The 16,687-nt window shown below is 38.7% G+C and overlaps 1 protein-coding gene across 1 annotated transcript in view; it reads left to right on the forward strand.

The window, feature by feature from the left end:
* DNAH11 (dynein axonemal heavy chain 11) overlaps positions 1 to 16,687 on the forward strand; it is a 304,261-nt gene that overhangs the window by 160,900 nt on the left and 126,674 nt on the right. Inside the window, 8 exon segments of the mRNA XM_037508957.2 lie at positions 3,180 to 3,345; positions 3,967 to 4,069; positions 5,631 to 5,870; positions 7,587 to 7,748; positions 7,996 to 8,189; positions 12,183 to 12,345; positions 13,239 to 13,362; positions 15,051 to 15,193. Of these exon segments, the coding sequence (XP_037364854.1) occupies positions 3,180 to 3,345; positions 3,967 to 4,069; positions 5,631 to 5,870; positions 7,587 to 7,748; positions 7,996 to 8,189; positions 12,183 to 12,345; positions 13,239 to 13,362; positions 15,051 to 15,193 (1,295 nt within the window).

Genomic DNA, 16,687 nt, shown 5'->3' on the forward strand with positions numbered 1-16,687 from the left:
GATTTTCGGATGTTGAATCCTTGTGTCCCTGGCATGAATCCTACTTGGTAGTGGTGAATTATCTTATGGATACATGGTTGAATTCTGGTAGCTAAAATTTTATTGAGGATTTTTTGCATCAGTGTTCATTAGGGAGATTGGCCTGTAGTTTTCCTTTTTTGTGTTGTCCTTGTTCGGTTTTGGTATTAGTGTAATATTGGCTTCATAGAACGTGTTTGGTATTATCCCTTCCTTCTCAATTTTTTGGAAGAGTTTGTGAAGGATAGGCACTAATTCGTCTCTGAATGTTTGGTAGAATTCATTTGTAAATCCATCAGGTCCTGGGCTTTTGTTTTTGGGGAGGTTTTTGATTACCATTTCAATTTTGCCGCCTGTAATTGTTCTGTTTAGGTGTTCTATTTCTTCTTTATCTAGCTTTGGGTGATTGTAGAGTTGTAGGAATTTGTCCATCTCCTCTAGATTGTTGAACTTGTTTCCATATAACTGTTCATATAGTTACTGATTATTCTTTTGATTTCTGCTGTGTCCGTTGTGATTTCTCCTCTTTCATTTATGATCCTGTTTATTTGTGCTTTCTCCCTTTTTTCCTTTGTGAGCCTAGCTAGGGGTTTGTCTATTTTATTGATTTTTTTCAAAGAACCAGCTCTTGGTTTCATTGATCTTTTGGATTGTTTTTTTAGTTTCAATTTCATTTATTTCTGCTTTGGTTTTTATTATTTCTTCTACTGGTTTTGGGTTTTTTGTTTTGTTGTTCTTTTTCTAGATCTTTGAGCTTCAAGATTAGGTTGTTTCTTTGAGTTCTTTCTTGTTTCTTGATGTGAGCCTGTATTGCTATATATTTTCCTCTTATTACTGCTTTTGCTGCATCCCATACATTTAGGAAATTGGTGTCCTCCTTGTCCTTCAATTCAAAGAATTTTTTAATTTCTTCTTTGATCTCCTCATTAGTCCAGTGGTCTTCCAGTAGTGTGGTTTCCAATCTCCATGAGGTGGGAGAGTTCCTTGCCTTCTTTTTATTGTTTATTTCTAGTTTGATGCCTTCATGGTCAGAAAAGATGGTTGATATGATTTCAATCTTGGTATATCTGTTGATGTTTGTCTTGTGTTCCAGCATGTGATCGATCCTGGAGAATGATCCATGTGCACTTGAGAAAAATGTTTACTCCGTTTTTTTTTTTTTTTTTGGGTTTAGTGTTCTATAGATGTCTTTAAGCCCAAGCGCTCTAGATCCTTATTTAGAGCTTTAGTGTCTTTACTTATTTTTTTGTCTCATTGATCTATCCATTGTTGATAGTGGTGTGTTGAAGTCTCCCACTACGTATGTGTTTTCTCTGATGTCTGTTTTCAGAGATGACAATAGTTGTCTGATATATTTTGGTGCTCCTTCGTTTGGTGAATATATGTTAATGAGTGTTATTTCTTCTTGAAGTATTGTCCCCTTGATCATAATGTAGTGACCGTTGGGGTCTCTTTTTATCTTTTGAGTTTGAAATCTGTTTTATCTAATATAAGTATAGCTGTTCCTGCTTTCTTTTTTGGTCCATTTGCTTGTAGGATTGCTTTCCATCCTTTAACTTTGAGTCTATTTTTATCTTTTGTAGCGGAATGTGTTTCCTGGAGACAGCAAAAGGTTGGGTTTTGTTTCTTAATCCAGCCTGCGACTCTGTGTCTTTTTATTGAAGAGTTTAGTCCATTTACATTTAGAGTTAATATTGATATGTTAGCATCTGTATTTGCCATTGTGTTTGTCTTTCCTTTGATTTTATTTATTTATTCTTTTAATAACTTTTTTTTGGCCTTCTTTTGTTGTTATTCGTCCCTCTGAGGTTCTGGCTTTAGGACTCCTTGTAGTATTTTTTGGAGTGGGGGTTTAGTCATTCCAGAGGTAGTGGAATTTAATAGCTGTTTAATTTAATAGCTGTTTGTCTGGGAAGGTCCTTATTCTTTCTTCACAGAGGAAGGAGTGCTTTGCGGGATAGAGTATTCTTGGTTGGCATCTGTTTTCTTGAAGTCTGTTGACTATGTCCCTCCACTCTCGAGGGACTAATTTTCAACTGTTGAATACATATATCACTGTAATCAAAAGAACATGACAGATTTGGAGTCATTCCCAGTGTTAGGAAGGGCAAGGCAAATAGACATGGGGAGTAGAGGAGAAATACTGGTGGTGCAACAGGTTGAGTGCCATGCTGTGAAGCTGCCCACAGCCTCTGCAGTGCAGGTTTGATTCCCGGTCAGCCAGGGAGATACCCACATGGCGTGGCAGACCTCTCCTGCCTCACCTGCTGCTCCCCTCAGCAGTGTCTTTGGTCTGTCTGCCTGTTCTGCTCCCCACTCTGTCTCTGGTGAATCCTCCCACCCTCCTGCACCTCTGACCTGTATCCCAGTTCTTGTATAAATAAATAAAATATTTTTTTAAAAAAAGAGCTGATAATTGGGAGGTTTCTCACTCTGACCAGCGGAGTGATGAAGTTATACTCTGGGGAAGGGAGGGGCAGCAAAAACTATTGTCCAGTTTATTAAACCTGTTGAATTGCCCTGAATGTGGCTTCTGTGCAGTGTGCATGGCCATGTGCTGCTGCTATTATTTTCTTAATTTTATTGGTGGAGATTAATAGTATGTTTTCTTGCTGGCATCAGTAACTCAACCAAGAGTGATTTTTCTCAACGCTCTTTCTTAATCAAGTTTATCTTCCAAAGTTATCTGGGCTTGTGAAAAAATGTAACTTCACATATGCCCAGGATAGTGTCTACATACTTGTCCTCTTGTCCTTCTGCTCTCTGATGACCAAATAAGAGAGGTGTGGGCAACCCCTTGAGCTGTTTGTAGATTCTTCTGCAGGGGTCTTCAAGGAGGGAGACTGGGAGTTGGTCATGTGCTGGAGTGGGTTTAGGGGAGGAAAGACAACGGCAATGTCTCAGATCTGATGGCCAGTGTGATGACAAGTTACAGACATGTATCTACAGAAAAGGAGAGGTCAGGTGCCCCCCTGGGGATAAGAGGGATATTGACTGGAGAGCATGACAGCTAGGAAGGTAACCAGCAACAAGTCTCTAACTTGGAAAGAGGTGATACTGAAGTCATAGAGTGGTTGAATGGATAGAAAATGAGAAATAGGATTAAGGACAGGTTTACCTTTTATTTGTTATTGGTAGATGGAATTGATTTTTTGTTTCAGGAATTCTTGAGAAACCTCTAGAGAAAAAGGCTGGTCGTAACTATGGCCCAGGAGGAAATAAAAAATTGGTTTATTTTATTGATGATATGAATATGCCTGCAGTGGACTCATATGGCACTGTTCAGCCCCACACACTTATTCGGCAGCATATTGATTATGGACACTGGTAAGCGAATCTCTATACTTCATTTTCTGCTGAAATCTGATTGTTGTTATTACTAATAAACACTTAAAATGGAATTACCCCAATTTATTCATTTGAAGAGCATTTTCTATAATAGCTTTTGAGTTTGCTTTCATTCACTTTTCATCATCCTAAATGGAATTGTTTCACTTTGTATCTTGGAAGAATGGAATTGAAAGATTCATCAAAACATAATCTGCTCAAATCATGTCTTCTTTAAGCATTAACTCACAGATGCTGATGAAAAGCTTGACCTTACCCTGGGGGGAATACCTAGTTCATAGTACTCAGGTATTGCAGTCTGCAATCCCTGCTTAACTCCAGGGAGAACCTGCAGCCTTGCTGTGGGTATTTCTCACCAGTAATAGTTATGTGAGAATCAATAAGCAGTAAGATGTATTGACTCAGCTCTTGATCTTAATTTGAGTATCAAAGGAGCTATGGAGCCTTCAGTTTTCTGAGCTTCAGTGTTTATGTCTCTCAACATGACAGAGCGATTGTAAAGATCAGAAACAATTTGTAATGACGCCCTTTGTGAACTGGTGAATTTTGCTAGATTGTCCTCTCCAGTTGGATTTCAGGTTCTTTTTTTCTCTCTCCCAGGTATGATAGACAGAAGGCGATGCTCAAGGAAGTCCACAATTGTCAGTATGTTGCCTGCATGAATCCCATGGCGGGCAGTTTCACAGTCAATCCCAGACTACAGGTGGGGTACTGAGTACTGCCTCTTCCCAAACAACCTCTAAATCTAACACTCAAACATTGTGCATTGCCTCTTGGTGCTTTCACAAATTAGGGTGTCTACTGGACATTTAGTTAAGCATGTAAGCTTTTTAAAAAGTTGACAGACTTTTTAAAAGACCAGTTAACAGAGTTCCCTCGTAGTCCCTCACTCCAACTCACTGTGCCAGTTGTAGACATATTGCGTTAGTGTGGTGCATTTGTTACAATTGATAAGCCAATGTTGATATATTGCTAACATAGTTATTAAAGTCTAGAATTTACATTAGGGTTAATTCTTTGTGTTGTGTATCCTATGGATTTTGGGAAATGCGTGACAAGAACTCACCATTCAAGTTTCATACAGAGTAGTTTCACTGTCCTAAAAATACCCTGTTTTACTACATACTCACTCCTCCTTCCTTCTGAATCCCTGGCAGCCACTGATCCTTTCACTGTCTTCATAGTTTTTCTTTTTCCAGAATGTCATATAGTTGGAATCATGTAGTAGCGTTTGCAAATTGGCTTCTTTCACTTAGCTTAAATGTGCATTTTATGAATCCTTCATGTCTTTTCATGGTTTGGTAGCTCGTTTCTTTTGATAACTGAATAATCATTGTATAGATGCACCACAGTTTATTTATTCACATGTTGAAGGACATCATGGTTGCTTCCAAGTTTGGACAGTTATGAATAAAAGCCCCTATAAATATGTGCAGATTTTTGAATGTGCATATAGCTTTTTAATAATAACAACCACTACCAACAACAACACACATACAGCAGTATAGTGTTTTATACTCGCTTATCGGGAGTCAGCTAGTGGACTCTGCCTATGTTGGCTGGTCTCATTCATATGTCTGGGTATTGACTCTCAGCTGCTGTAATGTAGCTGTGACTATAGTGATTGGACAACACAGCTCTGCTGCATGTGTCTCATCCTTCAGCATGCTTGTGGAGTTCATGGTGAAGGGAGAGATTTAAGAAAGCAATTGTAGGGCCTCCCTGGTGGTGCAAGAGGTAAAGCAACCGCACTATGAAGCAATCCACGACCTCTGCAGCACGAGTTCTATCCCCGGCCGGCCAGGGAGAAACCCACATGGCACAGCAGACCTCTCCTGTCTCGCGCACTGCTCCCCTCAGCAATGTATTTCGTCAGTCTGCCTGTTCTGTTCCCCACTCTGTCGCTGGTGAATCCTCTCACCCCCACACCTCTGGCCTGTACCCCTGCTCTTGTATGCATAAATAAATAAACCTTTAAAAAAAAAAAAGTTGTGCTGAATAAACTTTAAAAAAAAAAAAAAGAAAGAAAGAAAGCAATTGTAAAGACACGAGTCTCTAACAGTGAGTATTACACTCTCTCCTACCTCATTCTATTTGCTCCATCAAGTCTTTATGGCCAAATCAGAGTCAGCAGAAGGCACTACGGAGTTGCATGGCAGTTAGTGCAGATACAGGAAGAGATAAAATAGACCCCTATTTTGCGATCTACTAGTACCATGATGATCCCTCTTTTATGTAACTGTTGTGTTTGTTTTTCTTTTCAGAGACATTTTACAGTGTTTGCATTCAACTTTCCATCCTTGGATGCACTGAGCACCATCTATGGCCAGGTCCTTAGTTTCCATTTCCAGCAGCAAGCATTTTCTCCGGCCATTCTCAGGAGTGGCCCCACTTTGATTCAGGCAACAATAACGTTCCATCAGATGATGGCACAGAACTTTTTACCCACAGCTATTAAATTCCACTACCTCTTTAATCTGAGAGACCTTACAAACATCTTCCAGGTACCTTGATGGCTCTATGTCAGGCATTTTGGGCAGGGGAATGATCAGAGGAACAATATGGCATCCACTTACAGACCTTAGTTCAGAACTATGCTACTATTTTATATACTTTCATACTATAAAACTTCTCTATAAAGTAAGTATGGCAGGTTGGTTTGTCCTGTTTTATCAATGAGAGTAGTGGTTCCTCTAAGTTGTATAACAGCAGGTGCATGGCTAAAAGTCCAAACTCCCTATTTCATTTATTCTGTATAAATATTTGAGTGTTCTTTTGCACTGAGAGGGATAATTTGTCATTTTTTAATAAAGTATGTATGTAGTTTTTAAGCATACATCAAGAAAAATTATGATTTCTTAAATCTTTAGATTATTTTGGCTTGACAGTGACCCTTACTCTGTTTACCTTACTCTGTTTACCTAAAATGACAATGTTGATTTATATATTTGATTTAGAAAATAAATTCTAGAGAGGGAATTTAAAAAGAATTTTTAAATATTGAACAAGTATGATCTGTCCTATAGGTAAAAGTACTTGGGAGGATTATTTATGCCTTAGTGTTCTTTAGTGAGAAAGGTTTTAAACTGGTTCAATATGGAAACTTTGTGGGACTTCATATTTAGTCATTTTTGTTTCTGGATATTTTTATAACCATCTTTTCTACATTATTCGACAACTACCTCAAAACTATACCACCACACTGGATAGCAACTTCCTAAGAATATGGACTATTCCTTGTCATCTCTGAGTCTCTAGCATCTGCCTGAAAGATTGTGCTCTAAAGGGTTGTTTAAAAGTGGATTTTAAGGGCCTCCCCCGTGGCGCAGCGGTTGAGCGCTGGGTTGCGAAGCTGCCCGCGGCCTCTGCAGCGCCGGTTCGATCCCCGGCTGCTCCCCAGCCACCGGAGGAGGGTCCCACATGGCGCGCAGACCTCTCCTGCCGCCCGCTGCTCCCCTCAGCAGTGTACTTCGGTCCTTCTGCCTGCTCTGCTCCCCACTCTGGCTCTGGTGAATTCTCTCACCTTCCCGCGCTTCTAACTGTACCCAGTGCATATATAAACAAAACAAATAAATAAAAAAATAAATAACACATGCCTCTATAAAAAAAAAAAAGATTTAAAAAAAAATAAAAGTGGATTTTAAGAAGAAAAGAGAAAGAAGGCTGTGGGTGACTTGGCATGAGAGGCCTGCTGTGTCACCATCCACTCTAGTAGTCAACTGCACCTGACACCACAAATGGTTGTTTAGTCTGTTGTGGCACTCAAGGTGTTCTTGAGTCCAAAACAAACTGACTCTCCATGAGGAGTGAGTCTTTATGAATCCAAAATCCTGAAGGGCATGGTGTTGAGTGAGAGTGGGAGTTAAATCTTTAGGAACTGGTCCTGGGTCTTCCTGAGAGTAGACATTCAGGCAACTTCCTTTGTGTCTCCTAGTCACCTGTCAAACAAAAGTGTTAGACTAAGTGATATCAAAGGATTTGAGAATTAAAAAAAAAAAAAAAAAACACACTATGATCCTGTGACTTTCATGTTAGTTCTTTGGTGTTTGTTTTTGTAACCTTTACCTGTTGGAAGATGTAATAGGCACCAATTCCTGGATATTCCCTTTACTCAATAAATTGCTAAAGTCAGTGTATGGTTTAAGGAAATGTTTAAAGAAAATGTCTAGCAATGTCATCAGCTTCTGAATTTTTAATTTTTTTCTATCCTTCCTTTACAGGGGATCTTATTTGCTTCTCCTGAATGTTTAAAGGATCAAAATGATCTAATACGCCTCTGGCTTCATGAATCTTCTCGTGTTTATGGAGATAAACTTATAGACATGAAGGATTGTGATTTGTTTCAGAAAAAATTGCTGGAAACTGCTTATAAATGTTTCGATGTAAGTTTATGAATGTCAGAGGTCACTGTTTGCTTTGTCACCAATTGGTGTTAGGACAGAAGTAGGTGAGGCAGTAAGGGAACTGTGCCAGTGCTTAGCTTCTGAGACAGCTGTTGATTCCAGTGTATACTGGGTACAGTGTACATCCACTCACAGATTTCCCTGCAAGCTTCTGCCTGGCTAGGCCTCCAGAGGAACCATTCTGGATGACCGGCATGACCATACTTTTCTCTTACTCCTCCTGCAGGGTGTAGAGAGCCATGTGCTACTCCAACAGCCTCTTATTTATTGCCACTTCGCTAATGGGGGAGAAGAGCCATGCTATATGCCAGTGAAGGACTGGGAGGTGCTGAAGATGGTTCTTACAGAGACATTAGACAACTACAATGAACTAAATGCTGCCATGCACCTAGTGTTATTTGAAGATGCCATGCAACATGTGTGAGTTGACTAATCATGATGCTTTTGCACAAAGTGGAGATGATTGGCTCTTTAAAATTGTTGTTTTCCCATAGCCCATACTTACCACTCTGTGAGCTCAATTCTTACCTATTTGCCATATAGTATAAAATTAACAGGTGACTCTAGTAACTATTATTGCTTGTCACAATCTTTTTTTTTATTTTTTAAATATTTTTTAATTTTTATTTTCATATTTCCCATACAATTGCAATCCCGATTTTGACCCCATCCCTCCTTCCCCCCGCAAAGAGTGTCTCTGGTTCATAGTTGTTTGTTGATTTTGATTTTTTTCTTTCATATAGTTATTCTTTCTCCTGGTCCATATTTAGGTTTTCTAGATTCCTGTTATGAGTGAGACCATCCGGTATTTTTCTTTTTCTTTCTGGCTTATTTCACTGAGCATGATCCCTTCCAGCGCCATCCATGTTGCTGCAAATTGCATGTGTTTATCTTTTTTGAATGCTGAGTAATATTCCATGGTGTATATGTACCACATCTCCTTGATCCAGTCATCTGTTTTTGGGCATTTGGGTTGTTTCCAAAACTTAGCTATTGTAAACAGTGCTGCTATAAACATAGGGGTGCAGGTGCTCTTTGGAATTGATGTTTCTGTGTCCTTTGGGTAAATACCTAGGAGTGGAATTGCTGGATCATATGGAAGCTCTATCTTTAGTAGATTGAGGAATCTCCACACAGCTCTCCACAGTGGTGGGACCAGTTTGCACTCCCACCAGCAGTGCAGGAGAGTCCTTTCTCTCCAAATCCTCGCCAACATTCGTTGTTGCTAGTTTTTTTAATATGTGCCATTCTCACTGGTGTGAGATGGTATCTCATTGTAGTTTTGATTTGCATTTCCCTGATTGCAAGTGTGCTTGTCACAATCGTAATAATAATGTCATGGCTAGGTATACTACATTCTAAAATTGCCAACACAGCTGTAATTTCAGATTATTTATTTCGCTGTACCATTAGGTACAAATATTCAGAAAAAGGAAGACAGGTGACTTGTTCAAAGTTATAAAGTCTTTAAGTGAAAGAGACATGATGGACCAAGACTGATTTAATCATTTTTAAGCATGTTTTATCGGGTGCTCCCTGAGTACTAAGCAAGAACATTGCTAAACCTATTCAGTACTTTTGTGCAATATGAAAAAAAAAAGAGGAGGCATGTTTTCCAGGTAGTAAATTAGAAAAAGGCCCTTGTCCTGGTGCAGAGATGGCTGACGAGGCTTTCACTCAGCTCCTCAGCCTTCATATAGTGCACTGTGTGACCTTCTGTGGCCCCCCTGCTGTCAGTGTTTTCAGTGCTGGGGAAACAGCAGCAAACAAGACAGCCCAGTCCCTTCTCTAGCTGAGCTGACACTAATGCAGATCGACATTTATAAGGACATAAACAAATAGCAATAGTGTATCAGGAAGCGGTGTCATGCTGAGAAATTCAGTAGGTTGCTTCTGAGAAATGAAAAAAGTGGATTCCCGAAGAGGTATTAGGTATCTAATGTGAGGAGGTAACATTTAAGGTGAGATCTAAATGATGAGCAGAAATTAGGTGTGTAGAGGTCTGGAGTATATTCTAGGCTGAGAACAGATTTTATGTGTTCCTAAGGCTAACTGTTCAAAAAGGCTAGAGTCTGTCTGCTGCAGCATAGAGAAGTGGGGAGAATCATCTGTGACAAAGAGAAACAGGAACAGACCTTACTTATACAGTCTTTTTTTATAATCAGAGTAAGGGGTTTCAGTTTTATTCCAAGTGAAGTGAGAAGCTATTGGATGGATCTTAGCATGGGAATGAACTTATTTGAATAGTCTGAATACCTCACTATTGCTGCTGCTATGTGTCTTTATATCCAATTCTGCTTCCTGTTCACCTCCCTTTCTCACTGGTTGTATTTGCTAGAGAAGCTGTAATGAAGTGCCACAAACTAGGTAGTCTAGAAAAATGGGTGTTTTTTGTCTCACAGTTCTGTGGGCAAGAAGAATGGAATGAAGGTCTCCTAGGGCCCTGCTCCCTCTGAAGGTGCTAGGGAGACACTGCTACAGAATTCCCTTCCAGCTTCTGTTACTTTCTTGTCACATGGCAGTGGAATAATGCCACACTTCACATGGCATTCTTGCTCTGTCCATATACAAATTTCTCCTTTGTATAGTGACAGCAGTTATATTGGATAAGCGGCTCACCCTGCTTCAGTATGATATCTTTACCAATCATTTCTGCAATGACCCCATTTCCAAGTTAGGTAACATTCTGTGGTACTAGGGTTTGGCGTGTCAACATACGAATTTGAATTGTAGTTGAAATTTTATCTCAGTGAATAATAATAATGGCCTTTCTAGTAAGTGATATTTGGGCAGAGATTAAAATAACGAAATCATAAAAAAAAAAAAAAAAAAAAACAAAATCATGATTAAAAATAAATCAAAGACTTTGCAAGGAAGGGAATCCAAAATGAGGAAATGTGGAAAATTCAGTTTTTAGAAGAACTGCTCTTGGAAATGTTTACTAAGGTGTCCAAGAAAAACTTTACTGGTCTTCCAATTATCAGTTAATAAAAGCATGCAAAGTATTGATCATTTTATTGATCCCTTTGCAGTTGCCATTCTTATTATGCAAAGGAAGTTTTAGAATCTATGATTGTTGGTGTTCAGTGAATGCGTTAACACTATTTCTGGTTTTAGTATAAGCTGACTGTGTGAAGGTCATGGCTCAGGTGGAAGAAACCTCCTACTGATGCTGAGGGAAAGAGTCTTCCCATATAATCTTCAAGCTAGAATTCCCAGTGGCCTCAAAGGGAAGGCTGTTTCTGTGATCGGGGATGACGAACTAGACGCTGATTTGCTCAGCATTAGAGAGGATTTAAGAACGTGTCTTTGAGTGTTGTAGACAGATTTTGCCACTTAGAGAATCTTGTAAGGTAAAATCTCAAAGCATGCATTAAAAAGAAATTGAAACCCTGCTTTGTAACTTGGGCTTGCGCTTGTGTCAGGGTAATTTTACGACTTTCCCAAGGTGGTTTTGTTTTGTGGCCATATAAAGTAAAATTTTGTGTAAGACTGAGCTTGTAAAAATGACCTGTTTTTTCAGTTATTGAAGGTTCTCAGGAAATGCTCGATATACTGGTTCTGGTATAATTTACTTCCCAATTTCATTTTAAAAAAATTCTCTAAATGGATTTCATAAAAATCCACTTATGGATTATTATGGGCCAGATGTTTCAATTCATTTTAGAAAGGTAACCTAAAGCAAACATGATGATGTCCAGTTTTTAGCATTTGGATATTGACATGCTCATTTTTTTTTTGTTTCATGTTGCTTAGTATTTATAATGTTATTATGTCACCTTTCTTCAGCCAAACCCTTATTTTGATCATAACACCAAATTATTCCTAACTATAAAGTGTAATAGTATTAGTTCAAGCATTCATAATCTCTTGGATAATATAAAGGGTTCATTGACCTTGCTGAAAATTTCACTCTGATTCTAAGTGGTTTCAGTAAATTTGCTAGAGTCACAGAGAAAGCTTTAGTGGAAAGGAAGCAAGGCTCATCTAAAGAGGCAAATGTTTAATCTGCTTGAAGAAAATTACAGATGAGATGTTTGTTGATCTAAACCAATCCATTCTTAATAAAGAAATTCCACTGGCAAGGCTAGATGACTCAGTGACATTCTCCTTTTGATTTCCTTGTAGTGGAAATTGGGATCTTTCTTGCTCTCAAACATATTTTAAGTTTTCCCAAAAGCATGTATATGTTTTCTTTATTGAGTTTTGGTGGAGGACAGTGAAGAGAATCCAAAATGTTAGTAGCACGGGACCATTTGCCAGGGAAGCAGCGTGTGGGCAGATGCAGGCAGCCTCTTTGTTGTTTGATGGAGAACAGATGAATGAAGCCTAAAGGTTCAAAATAAAAATAGGAATTTAATGTCTAAATATTTAAGAAGCAAAACCAGCATGTCCCAGGGCTTTCTCTTCCAGGTGTCGCATCAGCCGGATCCTCAGGACCCCTCAGCGCCAGGCGCTCCTGATTGGGGTGGGTGGCAGTGGGAAGCAGAGCCTGTCCCGGCTGGCGGCTTACATTTGCGGCCTTGAGGTCTTTCAGATCACCCTCACCGAAGGTTTTGGAATCCAAGAATTTCAGGTGTGTAAAGGTGACAGGGAGTCTTATCCCCCCATGTGTCTGCCAAATAAGTGTAAACTAACCGTGTGATGGAGACTGGGGGAGGGGATAGGGAGAGGAGAAGGGCTTTAGAGAAGATAATTGTCTTTACCTGTTTACCTTTCATGATCGAATTAGTAAATTTCGACAACATTTTTGTAGGTTTAAAAGTCTATCAGCCTACAGACTTGGCCCAGGAAATATTTTGCTATTTAAACATGTTTTTACCTTTGCACTGACTCCATCTGATATTCATCAGTTTTAGTGCTCATGTGGGATGGACAAGAAAAAAGATACTGCCTTTACAGGTGCAAACAGAATTATTCTGCTTTGGACAAAAATATGAAAATAAATTGTAATGGGAATACATTCAAGAATTTCACATGTTGTTAATTTTTGCTTTTAACCACAATAATACTTACAGAATAGTACTTAGAGTTTGTGGCAAGTGCTATTTAAAAATCAAATCACATACTTTCAATATGATTAAGTAAAACAAAATAACCCAAACAAAAACTGTTTTCAGTGAAACTGACAGTTGTTCTAATAATCACTGTGTTGCTTGACTGAGGCACTGTAGAATTCACCCTCACTCTGAGAAGGGAGCTTGCATCAGCAGACTGTTTCCATCCCTGTGCTCCATTAAACCGCAAACATGACGCTCATCATTGTGTGCCAGGAATGGAGGTGATGTCATGCTGTTTGCCTCTAAAAAGGGGTCACTGACAGGAAAGAATATGTAAACAGAGGAAAAGTACCAAAAGCTGCTCTTGCATTATAGTTACTCAATTCTTCCCAGCACTCACACACATGCATCTAATGTGGTCACATCAGCATTTTAACAAAACATGAGTGATGGCCTCCTTTCCTTACAGGTAGATCTTGCCAATTTGTACATCAGAACTGGAGCCAAGAACATGCCCACCGTGTTCCTGCTGACAGATGCCCAGGTTCTAGATGAGAGCTTTCTCGTGCTGATTAATGACTTGCTGGCATCAGGTGATTAAACCAACACATTTCTTGAAAGATCTTCCCCAGTGACAAATTATCTGTAGTTTCAGTGAACTTTAAAGAGAGATAATTTGTCTTTGAGATGTTTGCTGGGGCAGTCTTTGGGGAGAAACCTATAAACCTAACTAATTTGAGGTATATTGCTTTCTTAGTCTGCTTCCGAAAGGGAGGGATCTTCGAGGGGCCTTCAGTGATCAGTGTTAATCCTGCATGTACAATTTCAGGGGTGTGTTCATCATAGCTTTTCCTCAGTGTGTAGTGTAGCTTGTAAATGCAAAAAAAAAAAAAAATTACATTTTTTATTTCAAACTTTGTCATTTAAGCTGAAATTGGTTTATAAATCACTTCCACTTAAAAAAGCATATGTAAATATGGGGGGAAAGTGAAATTAGAACTGATAATAACTGTTAGCTTTAGGGACTAGTGGCCTGGGGGAGTAACATTTTTCTCTAGCATTGACAAAATAAGTGTAGGAATAATATATTATAATGAGTGATAACTTAATTGACAGTGTTTTTACTCCTAAACTGGCAGAAAATGATTTTAAAGTTTCCCTGTAATTCCAAAGTACAGACATATTTGCGAAGTAATGTTTAGAGTACTTTCACCTGTCAAATTTAAGTCCTTTCTTACTCAATTTAAAATATTTAAATTATCTTTATCTAATCTCAAAACTAATAAAAGAAATAAGCCTCCAAATTAGCTAAAAACTCTTACAATCAGGGGCCTCCCCTGGTGGCACAGCTGTTGAGCACTGGGTTGCGAGGCTGCCCACAGCCTCTGCGGCTCCAGTTCGATCCCTAGAGGGTCCCACAAAAAAAAAACAAAAAAAAAAAAACAACTCTTATAATCAAAAGCATATTTGGACCTATGAAAGACACTACCATCTTTTCCTGGCTAATTTAAAGAATTTCTTTTTTTTTTTAATTTTTGATTTTATATAATTCTTACATCATTTTTCATTTTTCATTATCAATTTGGTTATATTCCCTGTACAATTGCATCCCCCTCTTATTTTGACCCTAGTCCTTCCTCTCCCCTTCCCTTCTTCCCCTCACACCACCCCTCCTCCCCGCCCCGTGTGTCTCTGGTTTATAGTTGCTTGTTGATTTTGATTTTTACTTTGTATTAATTAGTTTTTTCCCTGGTCCCTTATTTAGGTTTTCTAAATTCCTGCTATGAGTGGGACCATCCAATATTTTTCTTTCTGACTTATTTCGCTGAGCATGATCCCTTCCATGTTGCTGCAAACTAAATGTGTTCATCTTTTTTGATTGCTGAGTAATATTCCATTGTGTATATGTACCACATCTTCTTGATCCAGTCATCTGTTTTTGGGCATTTGGGTTGTTTCCATAGCTTAGCTATTGTAAGTTATGCTGCTATGAACATAGGGATGCAGTTGCCCTTTGGAATTAATGTTTCTGTGTCATCATAAAGAGTTTCTTAACACACTTTAATTCATGGCACATATATTGGGCATAATCCCTGTATGTTGTCTGAAATGATATGGGGAAGTATGTTTAAAGTTGTAACAAAAAATTCAACATTGTGGAATTTAGTAGAAATTTTACTTGTAATTTTCTAAAAAAATAAGAAATAATCTGGGAAAAAAGCCATCTAAAATTTAAATTATGATGTTCTCTCAGAAACTTTCCTCATTCTTTTGGGGGCAGGAGAAATCCCAGATTTGTTCAGTGATGAAGATGTGGACAAGATAATTTCTGGGATTCGTAATGAAGTTCGTAGTCTGGGCATGGTGGATTCAAGAGAAAACTGTTGGAAATTCTTTCTGGCCAGGGTACAACTGCAACTCAAAGTAAGAAATGCTAGTTTTACTTATACATAATTTAAAGCCTGCTGTTGAAACCATGATACAAGGTCTAAATATGATTATCATTCATATTAGCTCACATTTCAGTCATGCATTTTGTAAAGATATTTGCTTTATTTTGTTTACAAGCCCATGTCTGGAATGTGTCTTCCTAAGGTTGTCTGTGATGACAGCTTCTATAAAGCATTGTGCTGAAGCAAATTATGTAAGAGCTGCATTGTCCATACCTTGTAATAAGTGGATGAGTAAAGCTGCGCTGTACAGTGTATGTTTGGAGAAACCCAAGATTGTTGTAACACAGAGGTCTGGAACATAGAGTTCTTATTGAAAGAATGAGGTGGATCAGGCAGGGAAAGTAAGTTGTGATGAGGTAAGCAGTTTGTAAATCATTAAGAAAGGAGGGGGAGAATTTTGAATCAAGGAAGCAACCATTATTTCAGAACTTCAGGACCAATAATTGAGGCGTATAACTCAGATGTTCCGAGGCTTAACCTGAAGTTCTTCCCCATAGATGACTCTTGGCTATCGTATAGCATGTGGGATATAATCCAGCCAAGTAACAGCAACAATAAAGGTCAAGCATTTTTTAAAAATAAATACCCCAGACTCATAGCAAGAAGACATTTTAAATAAGCTGTATCCATGCTTTCTAGTATAGAAATGGTACTGACCTACGAAAGTTACTTCCTAGCTACTTGTAGTATTCTGTGCCTGTTAAGTTCATAGCAGGCCCTGGGGCTGCTGCAGAACCTGGTGTACACAGGACAGGGGATGAGGCACTAGCCAGGAGTGTTCCTCTGCCTGGAGGCTAAAGAACAGAGTAATCTATAAGATTCTCTTTGTCCTCCTATTTCAAATTTCAACTTAATCTTACTGAGAAATTCTGAGCTGGGCTTAGGAGATCATTTGCCCATTTTCCCACCAAAAATATGACTAAGGATATGTTTGTCATGTGGTAACAAGGCTGGGGAGTTCTTCCTGTTGGATGGTGGTATATTTGGATCATATTTTCTTTATGAAATGGGAGAATGAGTAGAGCAATAGAATTTAAGAGAGTATTGTTATAAATCACTGCTTGTTAGTTCCTCAGAGCATCAGAATCAGAATCACTTAGAAGCTTATTAAAAATGCAAAATTTCCAGTCCCATCCCAGACTCTTAAATCAGAAACTTTATAAACTCTGGGTGGGACCCAGCAATCTGTCCTAACAAACTCTCCAGGTATTTTGAGGAATGCTGAAATTTGAGGGCCATTGTTAAAAATAATGCCAGAATGAGCATTCTTTATATGTTCTTCTATGTACAACTTTGCTTGCTTTTGTAGGAAAAATTCCTAGAAGGGGAATGCTAGGTTTAATAGTAATAGCTTGTAGTGGTTTTAAAATATGCTTGCATATTTTTTATGCTCTTCTGACTCACAGATGGGTCTCCATGTCCTCCCCTTGAATCTGCATAGATTTATGACTGCATTACTAACAGG

The sequence above is a fragment of the Talpa occidentalis genome, unplaced genomic scaffold (assembly GCF_014898055.3).
Source record: "Talpa occidentalis isolate TD23 unplaced genomic scaffold, MPIMG_talOcc4v2.1, whole genome shotgun sequence".
Classification (NCBI taxonomy): domain Eukaryota; kingdom Metazoa; phylum Chordata; class Mammalia; order Eulipotyphla; family Talpidae; genus Talpa; species Talpa occidentalis.